Source organism: Rhineura floridana, chromosome 6 (genome assembly GCF_030035675.1).
Source record: "Rhineura floridana isolate rRhiFlo1 chromosome 6, rRhiFlo1.hap2, whole genome shotgun sequence".
Lineage (NCBI taxonomy): Eukaryota > Metazoa > Chordata > Lepidosauria > Squamata > Rhineuridae > Rhineura > Rhineura floridana.
The window spans coordinates 68610728-68627823 of record NC_084485.1 but is presented as its reverse complement, the minus strand read 5'-3'; the positions used below and the strand labels follow the sequence as shown (position 1 = coordinate 68627823).

Sequence of the window (17096 nt, the reverse complement as noted above, 5' to 3'; positions counted from 1 at the left end):
CCATTCTGAAGTAAGTAATACATATTACCTTGTAAAGGCCCTGCGGGCTACAGTCTTAACTTACCTAAAAGCAATGGTGCAGTTAGGCAATTTTAGAGACTTAATAATCCTGCACCCTCCTCCTCTTTCGATGGTAAATGCAAGTGTCTCTGTGTATAGTAGCTGTATGAGTATGGGCTCTGGCAGCTGGACATTCTCTGCATTTTTGGAGGATTGTTGTTGTTATGTGCCTTCAAGTTGATTATGACTTATGGCGACCCTATGAATCAGCGACCTCCAAGAGCATCTGTCATGAACCACCCTGTTCAGATCATGTAAGTTCAGGTCTGTGGCTTCCTTGATGGAATCAATCCATCTCTTGTTTGGCCTTCCTCTTTTTCTACTCCCTTCTGTTTTCCCCAGCATAAGGTACATATCCCAAATACAGAGGCCTTGTGCACAAGGTGGGAGTTAGGAACAAAGATCTCATAGCTCTCAGCTAAGGAACCTTATGCAGGAATTGGACAGTTGAAAACGAAATAAAATTTGTATGCACAGTTTGGCTGGGGAAGTAGGAGGTTAATTTGCTTTTCGGAACCAACCCTTCCTCTCACTTCATGAGGACATTACAAAATGAGAAACTCGAGGATTGCAGGCAGGCCAGTCTGAAGATGGGATTAAGATACGGAGACAGCCTTGGTCGCCCTGTATGATGACCTTTGTCGGGAGACAGACAGGGGGAGTGTGACCCTGCTGATCCTCCTTGACCTCTCAGTGGCTTTTGATACCATCGACCATGGTATCCTTCTGGGACGACTCGCTGATCTAGGAGTAGGCGGTACTGCTTGGCAGTGGTTCCGCTCCTACTTGGCGGGCCGTCTCCAGAGGGTAGCGCTTGGGGAACATTGCTCGGCACCCTGGGACCTCCAGTATGGGGTTCCGCAGGGGTCAGTTCTGTCCCCCATGCTTTTTAATATCTATATGAAGCCGCTGGGTGCGGTCATCAGGATCTTTGGAGTGCGTTGCCATCAGTATGCTGATGACACGCAGCTCTATTTCTCCTTTTCATCTTTTTCAGGTGAGTCTGTCGATGTGCTAAACCGATGCCTGGCTTCAACACTGGACTGGATGAGAGCTAACAAACTGAGGCTTAATCCAGACAAGACTGAGATGCTGCTGGTGGGTGGTTCTCCTGACCGGATGGCGGATCTTCGACCTGTTCTGGATGGGGTTGCACTCCCCCTGAAAGAGCAGGTTCGTAGCTTGGGAGTCCTTTTAGAACCATCCCTATCATTTGAGGCTCAGGTAGCCTCGGTGGCACGGAATGCTTTTTACCAACTTCGACTGGTGGCCCAGCTACGCCCCTATCTGGACAGAGAGAACCTCGCTTCAGTAGTTCATGCCCTGGTAGCCTCTAAACTAGATTACTGCAATGCGCTCTATGTGGGGCTGCCTTTGAAGACGGTTCGGAAACTGCAGCTCGTGCAGAATGCAGCGGCCAGACTGTTAACGGGGACCAGACGGTCCGAACATATAACACCGATTCTGGTCCGCTTGCATTGGCTGCCTATATGTTTCCGGGCCCGGTTCAAAGTGCTGGTTCTAACCTACAAAGCCTTACATGGCACAGGACCACAATACCTGATGGAACGCCTCCCCCGATATGAACCTACCCGTACACTACGCTCAACATCAAAGACCCTCCTCCGAGTGCCTACTCATAGGGAAGCTCGGAGGGTGGCAACAAGAAAAAGGGCTTTTTCAGTGGTGGCCCCTGACTTATGGAACAACCTCCCTGAGGAGATACGCCTGGTGCCAACACTTCTATCCTTCTGGCGCCAGGTTAAAACTTTCCTCTTCGCCCAGGCATTTTAATATGTTTTAGTATTGTGTTGGAATTGTTTCATCTTTTAAAATTTTAAATCTTTTTAATGTGTTTAAATTGTTAATATGTGTTTATTGTATTTTGATGTTAGTCTTGTGCACCGCCCAGAGAGCTTCGGCTATGGGGCGGTATATAAGTTTAATAAATAAATAAATAAATAAATCACGTTGATGTTTTGAATGTTGGTGGATTGGGCTATAAGAAACAAGGTAGCTTGAGAGGTTTTAATTCGAGGGCTACTTGTGGAGACACAGATCTGAGGATCTTAGAAAGGACAAAAGATCAGTAGCCAGAGCTGGAGGACATTGGTGAAGGCTGTTAACTGAGGAAGGATCCTATGAACTCTGACAGAATTTTGCTTCAGAGGATTTAGCAGTTAGGAAACCTTTTCGTTGGAACTAGCTGGGTGCATTCAACCTGTTTTATTTTCTGTATCCAGTTGCTCCTCTGGTACTGTTCTGTGTACACGTATCCTTTCAGATGTCAAAACCTTTTCCCAAAAAATATTTTTTTTCTTCTTTTTAAAAATTTGGTTCATAAAACCTTGCTCTCTCTCCTTTCATCCACCACACACTGCCTAGAGATGTTCTTGAGAAATCTCAGAGGTGCTTAGGCTGTTTGATGGAGGCAGCCAGGGACAATTAAAGACTTCCACCTGGTGGTAGCAGAAAGTTAACAGGGAGGGGAAGGGCAAATAGAAGGGTACCACTGATTGGCCTAGTCTCCCTTCCTCAGTTGGGCCAGGGTATAGCTGCGAACCTGTGACAAAGGACCTTCTCCATAGCTTTGGCCAAACTAAATGAGATGGGGGGAGATTCATGACTGGATTGCCCAGGTTTTTCTTTTATAAATGACAAAATGCAGCCACTGTCCCACCAATCCCCAGTTTGGGAATATGGCAGTGGGCTGAAGAATTCACCCTCCTTCCATACTGGTTTTCCCAAAGCAAGTGGCCTCCCTGTAGCTCCCGGTTGTTCTGCTGGGCAAAACATCCACGTGACATTTTGATGAACACTGTATATTTGATATCATTCAACATTTATGTTTAGTTAAATAAAAAAAAGAAAATAAAAATATTTGCATGTTGGGATCACAGTGTTCACACTCTGTTAAATAGACATTGTTCCAAACTACAGGTTGTATCTTTTTAAACTGCATATCATTTTGCAACCCCGCCCTGCCCCACAATAATCTTTTTATTGTAAATTTTGAAATGAACATAAAACCCAGAATAACATTTCTCACACTCATGTCAATTCCCCCCCTTCCTATCACTGTCTTTGGCTAGTGAGGTAAGACTAGTTTTGATAGTGTGCTAGCATTCAAAATATGCCTTTGATCTTGACTTAAAAACGACACACACTTCAATTAATCTCTGCAGTTTGAAATTTCTGACACATTATGGCTCATTTTCTGTGAGCTCACATTCTTCCTATGCCTTGAATCCAGTATAACCTGTGACTGAATATTTCAGAAAGTTGATATGAAAGAGCATAATTGCGCTTGGTGTATCCACCACTGTTATCTCTGGGAAATAGGTTCTGCGATGCTACAGGACCTGTTTAACTACAGGCTACAATGGACAAAAAAATATCAGTGTATACATCGTGTCAGAGAAATAAAAGAAACTGGGTACTTTGCTTATGCACACTACTGTAGATATTTGGAAGGTGAAAGGGATGAGTCTTTCTGGGAGCAACTTAACAAGAAGTCCTAAACGCTGGTTTGTTGCTAAAAACATCATGTAAACAGAAATGTGCCCAGGCACACCGATGCTCACTCAGCCGTTGTTCATATCTATTGTTCAGCCCCAGCATCTGTATGAACCAGCAGGATGTAGGACTTCACACTTTACCCAATTGTAACCACTCTTGCATTGAGCACCTCCAGACAATTGGGGCATGAACCTGCCAGTGACCTTGCACACTCCTGTAGGTGATCACACAAGGGCCTTTAAATATATGAATTGGGCGGGGAGGGGCACTCAGTGGCATACCACTCTGAAGACAACATGCTCTTCATTAAAAAAAAAGTCTATTTGCTTGTAGGAGGGGAAGTTGTCTCTTGCAGCAGGCCACTTATCCAGGCTACACCATGGAGCTGGTATCTCCAAGTTTCTGGAACAGCTGCAACAATAAGTTATTAACCAATCACTTCTCTTGGAAGGACTATGCAACAGAATGAAAGCAATGATGACAAAGGTAAGTGTATTGTAAACAAAATGTATGGTAGAATTTACCAGATGCAATCAACAGCAGATCTACTTTCACAGCCACCATACATTGTGGGTGTGATCTACCTGCATTTCAGTCATTAGGAAAACTTATGAAAAGTTTAGGAAAAATCAGCTTGACTAGCATTGGATGAATAGCATCGCTTACTTGGTGAATAGGTTTGTTTGGGTTAATCTGACTGTGTATCAGTTAGAAAAGGCTTTGAATTATAATTACACAATATCCCTATCTCTGCCAACACTATCAGCAGCCAGCAAGGACCAGGCTTAGGGTCCCTCCAGACATTCTTTTTATTGTGGATTTATGATTATTTGTGCTTGTGATGGTATCAGGGCTCTTATACGCAGTCACACTTTCAACACAGTTTGTGCCTGCAAAGGTTTTGGGGAGGGCATACTGTTTCATTGCCAGTTGGTGCATGTCTTGTAGCTTCCTGTTGAAATCTTGTAGCTCTTCATACCATAGATTTTTTGGGGGGTGTTGCTCCACCTTTGCTGTGCTATAATGCAAGAATGCTCCTTCCAGATAGCAATAATGCAGTAACATTGGGGAGGCATCTCAGAACAACTAATAAAGCAGAATGGTGTTAGACCGTCTAGTATAAATCCATCACTAGCACACTATTATTGCTTCAGTGATATGTTGCAAAATACATCTGCAAAAAATATCAGCCTGGACAGTTCCATAGTTGAACCTAAATGTTTTTCCTCCAGATAAGTTGCAGGGAAATCAATAATTTCAAATCACAACATTTTTAGCCTGTTGCTGGGTAAATGTCAGATACACATAACTAATACTTCCAGCACAATTCTTAATATTGTATGGATTCAGGTTCCATGGGTTTCACAGATGTCTACTGGCTAGATCAACAGTGATTACCTATGATAACTGGTGATCAGCAACACCCTCTGTGCTTTGTTAGTGTCTGTATTATTGTGAAACCCCATCTTTCCTACAACACAAGTCCCATCATGAACATTCACAGAAGACCTGCCCATGAGATGTATCTGTGAATATTAATGCATAAGGGGCGAGTGGGAAATCTTCACACTTTCAGCTGAAGGCCTGGACAGAGCCTAGACATGTGCAACTGTACAAATGTAGGATCTGTACAGTTAATTGAGGACCCTGTCTTTTGCAGGGCTATTCACTTGTGCACAGCAACAGTATGTATACAACTTGTATGCACATTGCTCAGGTGGAAGTGGAAGCCCTCATTCCCTCTCCTTATGTTCACATTCATCAGCGTGTTATGTGAACTCGGCTACTGTATTTTAACTTTTTAGAAAATAGCCACCTCCTTGACTAGAGCCTAATCTTCTCTCTCTCTCTCTCTCTCTCTCTATTTCTCTCTCTCTCTCCCCCTTCCCCCTTTCTTCAAATATTTGGAAGGCTGTCATAAAGATTGTAAAAAATGGCACAGACATGTTTTCTGTTCCTCCAGAGAGAAGCCCTAGAACTGATGGGTGGAAGTGGCAAAGGAAATTTGACTAAATATCTGGAGAAACTTCCTAATGGTAAGAGATGTTTGACAGGCTGCCTTACTTGGGAGGTGAACAGAGGCTGGATGTCCATCTGTCAGGAATGCTGTAGTTGCAACATTTTTGCATTGAGCAAGAGGTAGGTCTAAATGACCTCCAAAGTCTCTTCCAGCCTTAAAATTCAATTATTGTGTTATTCTTTCATTCAGTTATTTCTCTGTTGAAATGCATGAGTGTACATAACCTTGCATTTAAACAAAAGAAGGATAAACAAATACAGCAATTAAACATCTAATCTAAAAAGGCTCTTGGTTACAACATCCAGAATATCTTGTGCCCTTACTGTAAAGCAGGAGTGGGGAACCTAACAGTCTTCCAGATGTTGCTGGACTCCAACTCCCATCAACTCCAGCCAATGGTCAGGGAAGATGGGTGTTGTGGTCCAGCAACACCTGGAAGGCTGTAGGTTCCCTACCCTTGCTGTAAAGTATAGTTACTTCTTTCACCAGATCAGCCAGCTAGCATCCTTTCCCCGTGGGAGCACATGATACACCCAAGATTTGATTACCTTACTTAAAAATGGGATGTTCACCAGTGATCCCAGAAATCCAAAGGCGATTGGGAAGAAGCTCCTGAGGACAAAGAAGTTTCGGTTAATCACTGATTAAAATAATCATCTGGAAAGAAACTTGAGAATTAAACTAGGGGCGACAGGCATCAATTCTCTGAGTTTAAAGCAAAGTAAAAAATATGCATAAGGAATGCTGAACCTCTCCTCTGCTTATCTCCCCAGGCTCATTTCTCCAGGCTCCCTTCTACAAGCTGAGGCTCCAATACCAGAAATGATCCTAGCTGACGGAAAAGTAGCTGGGGAGGGAAGCTGCGGGGAGGGAATCTGTAGGAGAGGGGAGAGTTCAGTCACCCTCACACATATGACTTGTGCTCTTACATATCTCATTTGGCCATAAGAAGTGGTTTAAAGGACTGTATCCAACGCTGTGCAAGTGACGTTCTACTCATGCAACAGGACTTCCCCTTGTTCTCTTCCTGTGTGCCCTCCAAATCTGCTCCAGAGGGTCCCCAACCCTCTGGAGTGGATTTTCAGGCTGCATGGAGGACTGCATGGGAGAGGAGATGAAGTTCTGTTGCACGAGCAAAAGCCTGTTATGCAAGTGGAATGGTAGCATTGGCTACAACCCACAGAGTTTTATTTCTAAACCAGACTAAGGAATTACAAGCATAACTGCATAAAGTAAACCTCACTGTCTTAACAACCAGGTGATAAGAAGTAGGCAACTATGTGGTATTATTTCATTGATTCTAGAATAAAATGGAATGCATGAGCTTGGAATTAATAAGTCCAATATATGTGCTGCAATTACAGTCTCCCCAGTAATTCCCAACATTTTATGTGGAGATCTTGAGATAATTTCTCCCCCAATATGGGCATGCTGTCAGTAGGTGGCAATCAGTGGAAATAGATATCTTTCATTTGGTATTTGGGGCTGCCGAAAACAAAATGGCAAAGTTGTGTTCAGCTGTGAATCAAATGGACTTGAGGTGTGGCAATAGAGACCATCTGCAGAAGCATCACCACACTCATGACAAACCACACATCTTCCCCCAAAATGTGCAAATGAGTTTCTACACCAGCTGTGACTGCAGATAGATAACAGGGTTATGTTTACATATAGGATTTTCTGTGGCATGGGGAAATCTGGATTTAATGTAAGAAAAAAGGAGTGTGAACTAGCATTTTGAAGATGGAATTGTCCTGTGGACACTGTTAAAACCTGTTGGCATGAGCAGCACCAATTTCACAATCAGCTCCTGTCTGGAAGCATCCCTAATGGTCTTGGGAAGGGCGCTCTTTAGTTGATAATGTATATTGCCTCAAAATTTGGTAAACCAGCCCTACAGTGGTGGCTGGTGTCAGTGGGCAGTGTAATCCACTCTGGATTTTAGGCCAAACTTTCAAGTTCAACTCCTTCAGCACCTTGAAAGTTCAGATTAAAACCCGGAGCAGATTCCACTGCCTCACTGACATGGAGCCACCAGCTGTCACTGCAACCCTGCGATGTTTGTTGGCCCTCCTGCTCATTTTTTATTTATTTGTTTGTTTGTTTGTTTTTCATTGCATTTATATCCTGCCTTTCCTCCATGGAGCTCAAGGTGGTGTACATGTTTCTCCCTCTCTCCATTTTATCCTCACAACAACCCTGTGAAGTAGGTTAGGCTGAGAGAGAGTGACAGGCCCAAGGTCACCCAGGGAGCTTCATGGCTGAGTGGGGATTTTAACCCTGGTCTCCCAGGTCCCAGTCTGACACTCGAACCATTTCACCACACTGGCTCTCCTTTTGCTAATTTTCTGAATGGGGTCCTGGACTTCTGTCCCCATGACCTGCCCTGACAGCACCACTGAACAGAAAGGCTCTGGATTAGATTGCCTTTGATAAACAGTAGAAGCAAAGTCTGTTGTCTTTCTCTGCTCAGTAGGATAGTACATTCTGCTTGTTGCACGTGAGGTTCCAGCTTAGAGCACTGATTTAAAGAACTGTAAGCTGGAGAGTTCAGGTCTGGCTTCACATGCAGCTATTGACAACCCTGGACTTACCCTGACACCTACGTCTACACAGTTTCCCCTGGAAGCTTTGTGGCTTTAGCTGAATTAATCACCTGAAGAGGTTAATGAAGCCATAGGTCTCCAGAAGCATGCCCAGGACAGGCCACCGAAACAGGACAATAAATATGCCTCCCAAAAAGAAACTAGTTCCCTTAAACTTCTGCTTCTGGAAGAAGAAACCAAAGGTTCTTCTTAGTCCAATAATAATGGCCAGGCCGGAGAGGAACAGGATCTGAGGAGAAGGAAGAGAAGAACAAGCCACTGGGTTTATTAGAGTGTATGACAGGCAACAGATCAGTGATAGGGAACCTGTAGCCTTTCAGAAGCTGTTGGACTTTGATTCCCATCATTCCCGACTGTTGATCATGGTCAGCCCTGGCTCATGGCCAGCTTGGGCTTATGCGAGTTGGTGTCTGACAACATCTAGAGAGGCACATAATCATCATCATCTTATATATATATTGCTTTTCATTTTTAAAAAATTACAAAACATTATACATACTGATTGTTTATAATATAATTCAGGGGTAGCCAATGTGGTATCCTCCAGATGTTTTGGACTACAACTCCCATCATCTCTGACCAGTGGCCATGCCAGCTGGGGTTGATGGGAACTGTAGTATACAACTTCTGATACTATCTTTTAGGTTGTTGGGTGTAAACTTTATATTCCCTTTGGTCATTCTCTGTCTTTAGTCCTTGGAGGGGAAGGAGAATGTTGGTTCTGTTGCCTAACTTTTCTTTGTTTGGTGGGACTCCTTCAGCCACTTCACTGTTGACCTGAGAAGCTGCTGAACAAGTGCATTGTGCTGTTGCAAGACAATCACCTTCTTCAGCTGAGTACCCCACACCCATCCCCTTGCATCATGCGCTGTGTGTAGTGGTTGGTACATGGTACAAAATATTGAAAACTGTAATGGGCTAAGAGCGCTACTTCTGATCTTGCAGTTAAGAACATAAGAAGAGCCCTGTTGGATTAGGCCAAAGGTCCATGCAGTCCAGCATCTTGTTCTCACAGTTGCCCACCAGATGCCTATGGGAAGCCCACAAGCAAGAGTGTCCGCAGAGGTATTTCCTGGGGGTGGGGGTTGCAAGGTCTATGAATTGTTACTACAGGTTAAGAACATAAGAAGAGCCTGCTGGATCAGGCCAGTGGCCCATCTAGTCCAGCATCCTGTTCTCACAGTGGCCAACCAGGTGCCTGGGGGAAGCCCACAAGCAGGACCCGAGTGCAAGAACACTCTCCCCACCTGAGGCTTCCGGCAACTGGTTTTCAGAAGCATGCTGCCTCTGACTAGAGTGGCACAGCACAGCCATCACGGCTAGTAGCCATTGATAGCCCTGTCCTCCATGAATTTGTCTAATCTTCTTTTAAAGCCATCCAAGCTGGTGGCCGTTACTGCATCTTGTGGGAGCAAATTCCATAGTTTAACTATGCGCTGAGTAAAGAAGTACTTCCTTTTGTCTGTCCTGAATCTTCCAACATTCAGCTTCTTTGAATGTCCACGAGTTCTAGTATTATGAGAGAGGGAGAAGAACTTTTCTCTATCCACTTTCTCAATGCCATGCATAATTTTATACACTTCTATCATGTCTCCTCTGACCCGCCTTTTCTCTAAACTAAAAAGCCCCAAATGCTGCAACCTTTCCTCATAAGGGAGTCGCTCCATCCCCTTGATCATTCTGGTTGCCCTCTTCTGAACCTTTTCCAACTCTATAATATCCTTTTTGAGATGAGGCGACCAGAACTATACACATTACTCCAAATGCAGCCGCACCATAGATTTATACAACGGCATTATGATATCGGCTGTTTTATTTTCAATACCTTTCCTAATTATCCCTAGCATGGAATTTGCCTTTTTCACAGCTGCCGCACACTGGGTCGACATTTTCATCGTGCTGTCCACTGCAACCCTGAGGTCTCTCTCCTGGTCAGTCACCGCCAGTTCAGACCCCATGAGCGTATATGTGAAATTAAGATTTTTTGCTCCAATATGCATAATTTTACACTTGTTTATATTGAATTGCATTTGCCATTTTTCCACCCATTCACTCAGTTTGGAGAGGTCTTTTTGGAGCTCTTCGCAATCCCTTTTTGTTTTAACAACCCTGAACAATTTAGTGTCGTCAGCAAACTTGGCCACATCACTGGTCACTCCTAATTCTAGGTCATTAATGAACAAGTTGAAAAGTACAGGTCCCAATACCGATCCTTGAAGGACTCCACTTTCTACAGCCCTCCATTGGGAGAACTGTCCGTTTATTCCTACTCTCTGCTTTCTGCTTCTTAACCAATTCCTTATCCACAAGGGGACCTCTCCTCTTATTCCATGACTGCTAAGCTTCCTCAGAAGTCTTTGGTGAGGTACCTTGTCAAACCCTTTTTGAAAGTCTAAGTACACTATGTCCACTGGATCACCTCTATCTATATGCTTGTTGACACTCTCAAAGAATTCTAATAGGTTACTGACACAGGACTTTCCCTTGCAGAAGCCATGCTGGCTCTGCTTCAGCAAGGCTTGTTCTTCTATGTGCTTAGTTAATCTAGCTTTAATAATACTTTCTACCAGTTTTCCAGGGACAGAAGTTAAGCTAACTGGCCTGTAATTTCCGGGATCCCCTCCGGATCCCTTTTTGAATATTGGCATTACATTTGCCACTTTCCAGTCCTCAGGCACGGAGGAGGACCCGAGGGACAAGTTACATATTTTAGTTAGCAGATCAGCAATTTCACATTTGAGTTCTTTGAGAACTCTCAGGTGGATGCCATCCGAGCCCGGTGATTTGTCAATTTTTATATTGTCCATTAAGCCTAGAACTTCCTCTCTCGTTACCACTGTTTGTCTCAGTTCCTCAGAATCCCTTCCTGCAAATGTTAGTTGAGGTTCAGGGATCTGCCCTATATCTTCCACTGTGAAGACAGATGCAAAGAATTCATTTAGCTTCTCTGCAATCTCCTTATCGTTCTTTAGTACACCTTTGACTCCCTTATCATCCAAGGGTCCAATCGCCTCCCTAGATGGTCTCCTGCTTTGAATGTATTTATAGAATTTTTTGTTGTTGGTTTTTATGTTCTTAGCAATGTGCTCCTCAAATTCTTTTTTAGCATCCCTTATTGTCTTCTTGCATTTCTTTTGCCAGAGTTTGTGTCCTTTTTTATTTTCTTCGTTCGGACAAGACTTCCATTTTCCGAAGGAAGACTTTTTGCCTCTAAGAGCTTCCTTGACTTTGCTCGTTAACCATGCTGGGATCTTCTTGGCCCTGGCGGTACCTTTTCTGATCTGCGGTATGCACTCCAGTTGAGCTTCTAATATAGTGTTTTTAAACAACTTCCAAGCATTTTCGAGTGATGTGACCCTCTGGACTTTGTTTTTCAGCTTTCTTTTTACCAATCCCCTTATTTTTGTGAAGTTTCCTCTTTTGAAGTCAAATGTGACCGTGTTGGATTTTCTTTGCAATTGGCCATTTACATGTATGTTTAGTTTAATAGCACTGTGGTCACTGCTCCCAATCGGTTCAACGACACTTACATCTCGCACCAGGTCCCGGTCCCCACTGAGGATTAAGTCCAGGGTTGCTGTCCCTCTGGTCGGTTCCATGACCAACTGGTCTAGGGAATAGTCATTTAGAATATCTAGAAACTTTGCTTCTTTGTCATGACTGGAACACATATGCGGCCAGTCTATGTCCGGGTAGTTGAAGTCACCCATTACTACCACATTTCCTAGTTTGGATGCTGCCTCAATTTCATATCTCATCTCCAGGTCTCCCTGAGCATTTTGATCAGGGGGACGATAGATCGTTCCCAGTATTAAGTCCCTCCTGGGGCATGGTATCACCACCCACAACGATTCTGTGGAGGAGTCCGCCTCTTTGGGGGTTTCGAGCTTGCTGGATTCAATGCCTTCTTTCACGTATAGAGCGACTCCGCCACCAATACGTCCTTCCCTGTCCTTCCGATATAGTTTATATCCAGGGATAACCGTATCCCACTGGTTTTCTCCATTCCACCAGGTCTCCGTTATGCTCACTATATCAATGCTCTCCTCTAAGACCAAGCACTCCAGTTCTCCCATCTTGGTTCGGAGGCTCCTAGCATTAGCGTACAGGCACTTGTAAGCAGTGTCTCTCTTCAAGTGTCTTTGGCACTTGTGGTTTGGCCTGTGGTAATTTTGCTCTTCTGAATTTATATCCTGTGCCCCTGTTCTCACAATGCCTACTTCTAGGCCTACCCCTTTTAAAATTTCATCATTTCTTTGGTCTTTATCCCAGGGGGGAGGTTTATTCCGAACCGGACCTTCCTCAGCTCCTGTCGGGTTTCCTCCCTCAGTCAGTTTAAAAGCTGCTCTGCTACCTTTTTAATTTTAAGTGCCAGCAGTCTGGTTCCATTCTGGTTCAAGTGGAGCCCGTCCCTTTTGTACAGGCCCGGCTTGTCCCAAAATGTTCCCCAGTGCCTAACAAATCCAAACCCTTCCACCCAACACCATCGTCTCATCCACGCATTGAGACTGCAAAGCTGGGCCTGTCTGGCTGGTCCTGCGCGTGGAACCGGTAGCATTTCAGAGATAGCCACCTTGGAGGTCCTGGCTTTCAGCATCCTACCTAGCAACCTAAATTTTGCTTCCAGGACCTCACGGCTGCACTTCCCCATGTCGTTGGTGCCAACGTGCACCACGACCACTGACTCCTCCCCAGCACTGTCAACCAAACTATCTAAACGATGGGCGATATCCGCAACCTTCGCACCAGGCAGGCAAAACACCTTGCGGTCTACATGCCCATCACACACCCCACTGTCTATGTTCCTAATGATTGAATCACCCACTACAAGGATCCCTCCACCCCCTGGAGATATATCCTCGGCACGAGAGGATAGCTGCTCATCCCCCAAGGAATGGGTCCCTTCTAAGGGATCGTTTCCCTCTTCCTCAGCTGGATGCTCTCCTTCCCTGAGACCATCGTTCTCCATGATAGCAGGAGAGCTATCATCGTTGGAGTGGGACACAGCTATAACGTCCCTGAAGGCCTCCTCCACACACCTCTCTGCCTCTCTCAGCTTTTCCAGGTCCGCCACCTTGGCCTCAAGGAAATGAAGTTGTTCCCGGAGAGCCAGGAGCTCATTGCACCGAGAGCACACCCACGACTTCTGTCCAACAGGCAGATAGTCGTACATGCTGCAGGCGGTGCAAAACACTGGAAAGCACCCACACCCCTGCTGGCTTCTTACCTGCATAGTTTTGTTTAAGGTTTATTACGTCAATGGGTTGGAGACTGCGGTTTAGTTGAGGTTAGGGAACAGACGGGCAGAGTGGGGGGCCCTGGCCTCCTTGCCCTGCTGCCGAACTCGCTCTGCTGCTTAACTCGCCTTGACGCTTTGTCAGCTGGGGCCTTGACGCTTCCTTCCTGAGTGAGGGGCAGGGCTGTTTAAGCTTTTGGCTGCTTTTAATCTCAGCAAGGGGCTGCGACTTCCAGGCAAGTCTTTTTTGTTTGTTGTTTTCCCACCTAGAACAGCCTGACCTTTCTTTAACCTAGGGAAACAGAGCTTGTGGTTGTGTTTCAGGAAGGCTGAAGCTGCCCTTTTTAGCAAGGACTGAGCTGACTCTCTCCCTGTATGTATCGGTGGAGTTTCCTCTTCCCCCTTCTCTCCGACTGGAATTTAGCCTTGTTTACAGTGTCCCCTGAAGCTTTCCTGCTAGGGTGGTGTTGAACACTAGCTTTCTATAGGCTTTCTTCTCCTAGGATCTATCTCCTAAGATATAGGTTCTTTCAGGATTTGGCTCCTAGCTCAGGGTGACCTTGGGCTGCCCTTATTACTTATTGCTCTGAGCTGTTTTAATTCAATTAAATAATGGAATAAATGGGAGCTACTTACCCTCTTTTCGCTCTGCTGCTTAACTCGCCTTGACGCTTTGTCAGCTGGGGCCTTGACGCTTCGTCAGCTGGGGTTCCCTCTAGCTCGTGGAGGTTCCTTGCAACCCACTTCACCCACTATTACCTTTAGAATTCCGGGGCAGGGGCAAGTGCACACAAGCAGAACTTCAATGTAACAGCACCCTTCCCACTTTGACATCCAGCAACTGGTATTCACCAGTCAAATTTGGCCTGCGAGACAGATCCTGATGAGGATCTGGCCTTGGAGCCAAAAAGGTTCCCTAGCCCTACATTAAAGCTTTGAAAGGACAAAGTGGCCTAATATTTTATGTGATCACAAAAGCGACATGTGGGAACAAATGTCTGGAACTTTAAATGAAACTTACATTTCCGAAGGCCAGTAGCACTGAATCCATGTACAATAGCACTCCAAAAAGGAGGAAAAACATCCCAAAGCCCACGAGTCCCACACCAATCTCTGCAACAGATGAAATGGACATAATCAGACCCACAGCAATCTGAAGGGGCACCCTAACCAGGAGGAGGAAGGCAAGTCAATAGTGAAGGAAGATGCTCCTGGTGCCTATGGTTTGGCCTCAGGATGCCTGTTCCTTTTAAAATCTGGCGGGGTGGCTGCACTCCATGTTCCACAGTCATCTGAAAGATGATTGGCAGCTGTGTAGGAGTCAGACAAGGCTTTCTCAGGGGTGTGGAGCTCCCTCTTTGGGAAGCCAACCTAGCACTTGCCGTTTTTGCTTTTTGGAAGCTAGCCCTAATTTCAGCAGGGTTTTCAGTTTCAGGATAGCTATTTTGATTTTCCGGCTCTTCACTCCTATTTGTCATGTTCCTTTCCATGATGATTGTTGGGACTCTTGGAAGGATTTATCTGGGTGACAAACTGGCAGATGCCAAGCAAGTCCTCAACCCAAAGCTCTGCTAGTAATATGCAACCCCCACACTCATCACAGTCTAGCTCGGGTGGGGGACTTCTTCTTGGGGCCACAGCCAATGAAGGATGGGGCTAGAGGCAAAAGTGAGGAAAGCAATCAACGTAAATTTCACTTTGGTTAGTTTCTACATACACTTGCACCCCCCCTCTCTATCCCCCATCCAGACAAGCAAGAGGCATTCTGAAAATCCAAGAGCACATTTCAGCCAGGCAAAAACAGTCATGGAGGGTGCAAAGCAGGGTTAGTGAGAGTTGTAGCCTGGGGGGAGTCTTGAGGGCCAGCCAGAGAGGCTTAGAGGGCAGCATTTGGCTTCAGGGGCTAGGGTTCCCAACCTCTGGTCTAGCGTCTTGCCACTTCAGGAGTGCGACCCTACAGTCTGCTAATGTCTCGCAGGTGTGACCCTACAGCACCCCTTAATGGCCTTTCCTAGAAGCACACATTACTTATTGGTTGAACCATACTACTGGCTGCTCACCAATGCCTGTTAGAGATTATACTGAAAACATCTGACTCTTTTCCCCTGGAAACAGAGGCAAAGAGGTTAGTTTACTTTCTTCTTCAAGGGCACATTTTCTAATCGTCAGTAAAAAGAGGGGGGGAAGCGAACACATAGAAAAGTGCCTGTGAAGCAGTCACCAGTGTAACACTGGAACTAGACAGCCAGGCTGGTGTGGTGGTTAGAGTGCTGAGCTAAGACCAGGAAGACCCAGGTTCAAATCCCGACTCAGCCATGAAGCTCACTGGTTGATCTTGGGCCACTCACACTCTTTCTGCCAGACCTCTGTCACGGGTTTGTTGTGAGGATAAGATGAGCGCTGGAGGGCACTCTGTACCATGCCTTGAGCTTCATGGAGGAATGGCAGGTATGAATGTAATAAAATGAATAAATAATAGAGGTTGTGGTGCTGTAACCTAAAAGCTCATCTGGCAAAGGGTAGCCCTGATTAGACCCAATTATGCTTTCTTTGTTAACTCAACAACACTGGTATATGAATATGAAACTTCTACCCCCAGGCTTGGGAGATTCATGTTCATACTCACTCTGGATTTCTGTGATCTCTATCATCTTCACCGCTGTAGGCCTAGATGGGCTCTAGATTTTCAGGTATAGATGTGAATGTCACAGGAGGGAGCGAGGGAGGGAGGGAGGGAAGATATTCCACATATTCCCAAGCTGGTGAACCTTGGAAAGGCCTTTTGCTCTTTCTGCGTCACCTTGCAAATCATTAACCACCCAGTAGTGAAGACTCCTCTTGAAGTTAACTGGGCTGTCACTGTGGAGTCTCCAAGTGGGGGGGGGTGCCATTGCAAATGCATAGCTTGTGCTTTCTGTCCTCCTGGATCTCCAAGGGGGATCCAATAGTAGCACTAGGCACGTTTGTTTATTAAGAGGATAAACTACAAAGTGTTTCCTCACTGCTGGCAAAGAAAGAATGAAAGAAAGCCATAAAAATCATGACATTATTCATGTGACTGTTTGTGTGGCTTATAGCAATTAATGCACTTTCCCTGTGCTAGCGCTGGCTCTTTGTTCTTCGCTCTGAGGACTGTTTTCCTTCTTACATTTCCTACTTGCAGTTGGAAAGTACACTATGAGAAAGGACCATCTCCTCCCACATGAACCTGCCCATCAATTACGGTCAGCATTGGACCGATGCTCTCCTTCTCCACCAAGGGAGATATGGCTAGCAGTAACACAGGATAGGGTCTTCATGGTGGCAGCTCCCCAGGTGTGAAACTGTCTCCCATGAGAGGTTCAACTGGTCCCTTTGTGGATGGTTCTTAGATGGGGAGTCAAGATGTTTTTATTTTGCCAGGCTTTCAGAGCTTGGAAAAGTTACTTTTTTGAACTACAACTCCCATCAGCCCAATCCAGTGGCCATGTTGGCTGGGGCTGATGGGAGTTGTAGTTCAAAAAAGTAACTTTTCCAAGCTCTGCTTTTAACTATATGTTAACTTTGCTGGCTGTTCTTGTTTTGTTTTGTTTTTAATATTAGTTTGACAGTTCTCTGTTTTTAATTGCATTGGAGTGCATTTTTATTGTTGAGAATCACCTTGGGGTCCCTTATG

At 45.2% G+C, this 17096-nt stretch overlaps 1 protein-coding gene across 2 annotated transcripts; it reads right to left on the bottom strand.

Moving 5' to 3' along the window:
• Positions 1–2866: 2866 nt before the first annotated feature.
• GOLT1A (golgi transport 1A) lies at positions 2867–16163 on the bottom strand. Of its 2 annotated transcripts, none has more exons than XM_061630377.1 (5): positions 16068–16163; positions 14463–14554; positions 8256–8434; positions 6148–6211; positions 2867–3990 (listed from the first exon to the last, which is right to left on the bottom strand). In XM_061630377.1, the coding sequence occupies exons 1-5, from the start codon at positions 16090–16092 to the stop codon at positions 3952–3954; spliced, it is 399 nt and encodes a 132-aa protein (XP_061486361.1). In that variant the 5' UTR covers positions 16093–16163; the 3' UTR covers positions 2867–3951. The 2 variants fall into 2 exon arrangements, with proteins under 2 accessions (XP_061486361.1, XP_061486360.1); XM_061630376.1 differs by having other exon boundaries at positions 6153–6211.
• Between the last annotated feature and the right edge of the window lie 933 nt (positions 16164–17096).

What these genes read in the sequence shown, in the direction of transcription:
- GOLT1A (XM_061630376.1), bottom strand. Translation starts at nt 16,092, where the DNA reads ATGATAGAGATCACAGAAATCCAGA. An exon ending in TGCTACTGGCCTTCGGAAAT is followed by an intron (nt 8,435 to 14,462) that starts GTAAGTTTCATT and finishes CCTTCTCCTCAG; the next exon opens with ATCCTGTTCCTCTCCGGCCT. An exon ending in GGCTTCATTAACCTCTTCAG is followed by an intron (nt 6,212 to 8,255) that starts GTGATTAATTCA and finishes CTTTGTCCTCAG; the next exon opens with GAGCTTCTTCCCAATCGCCT.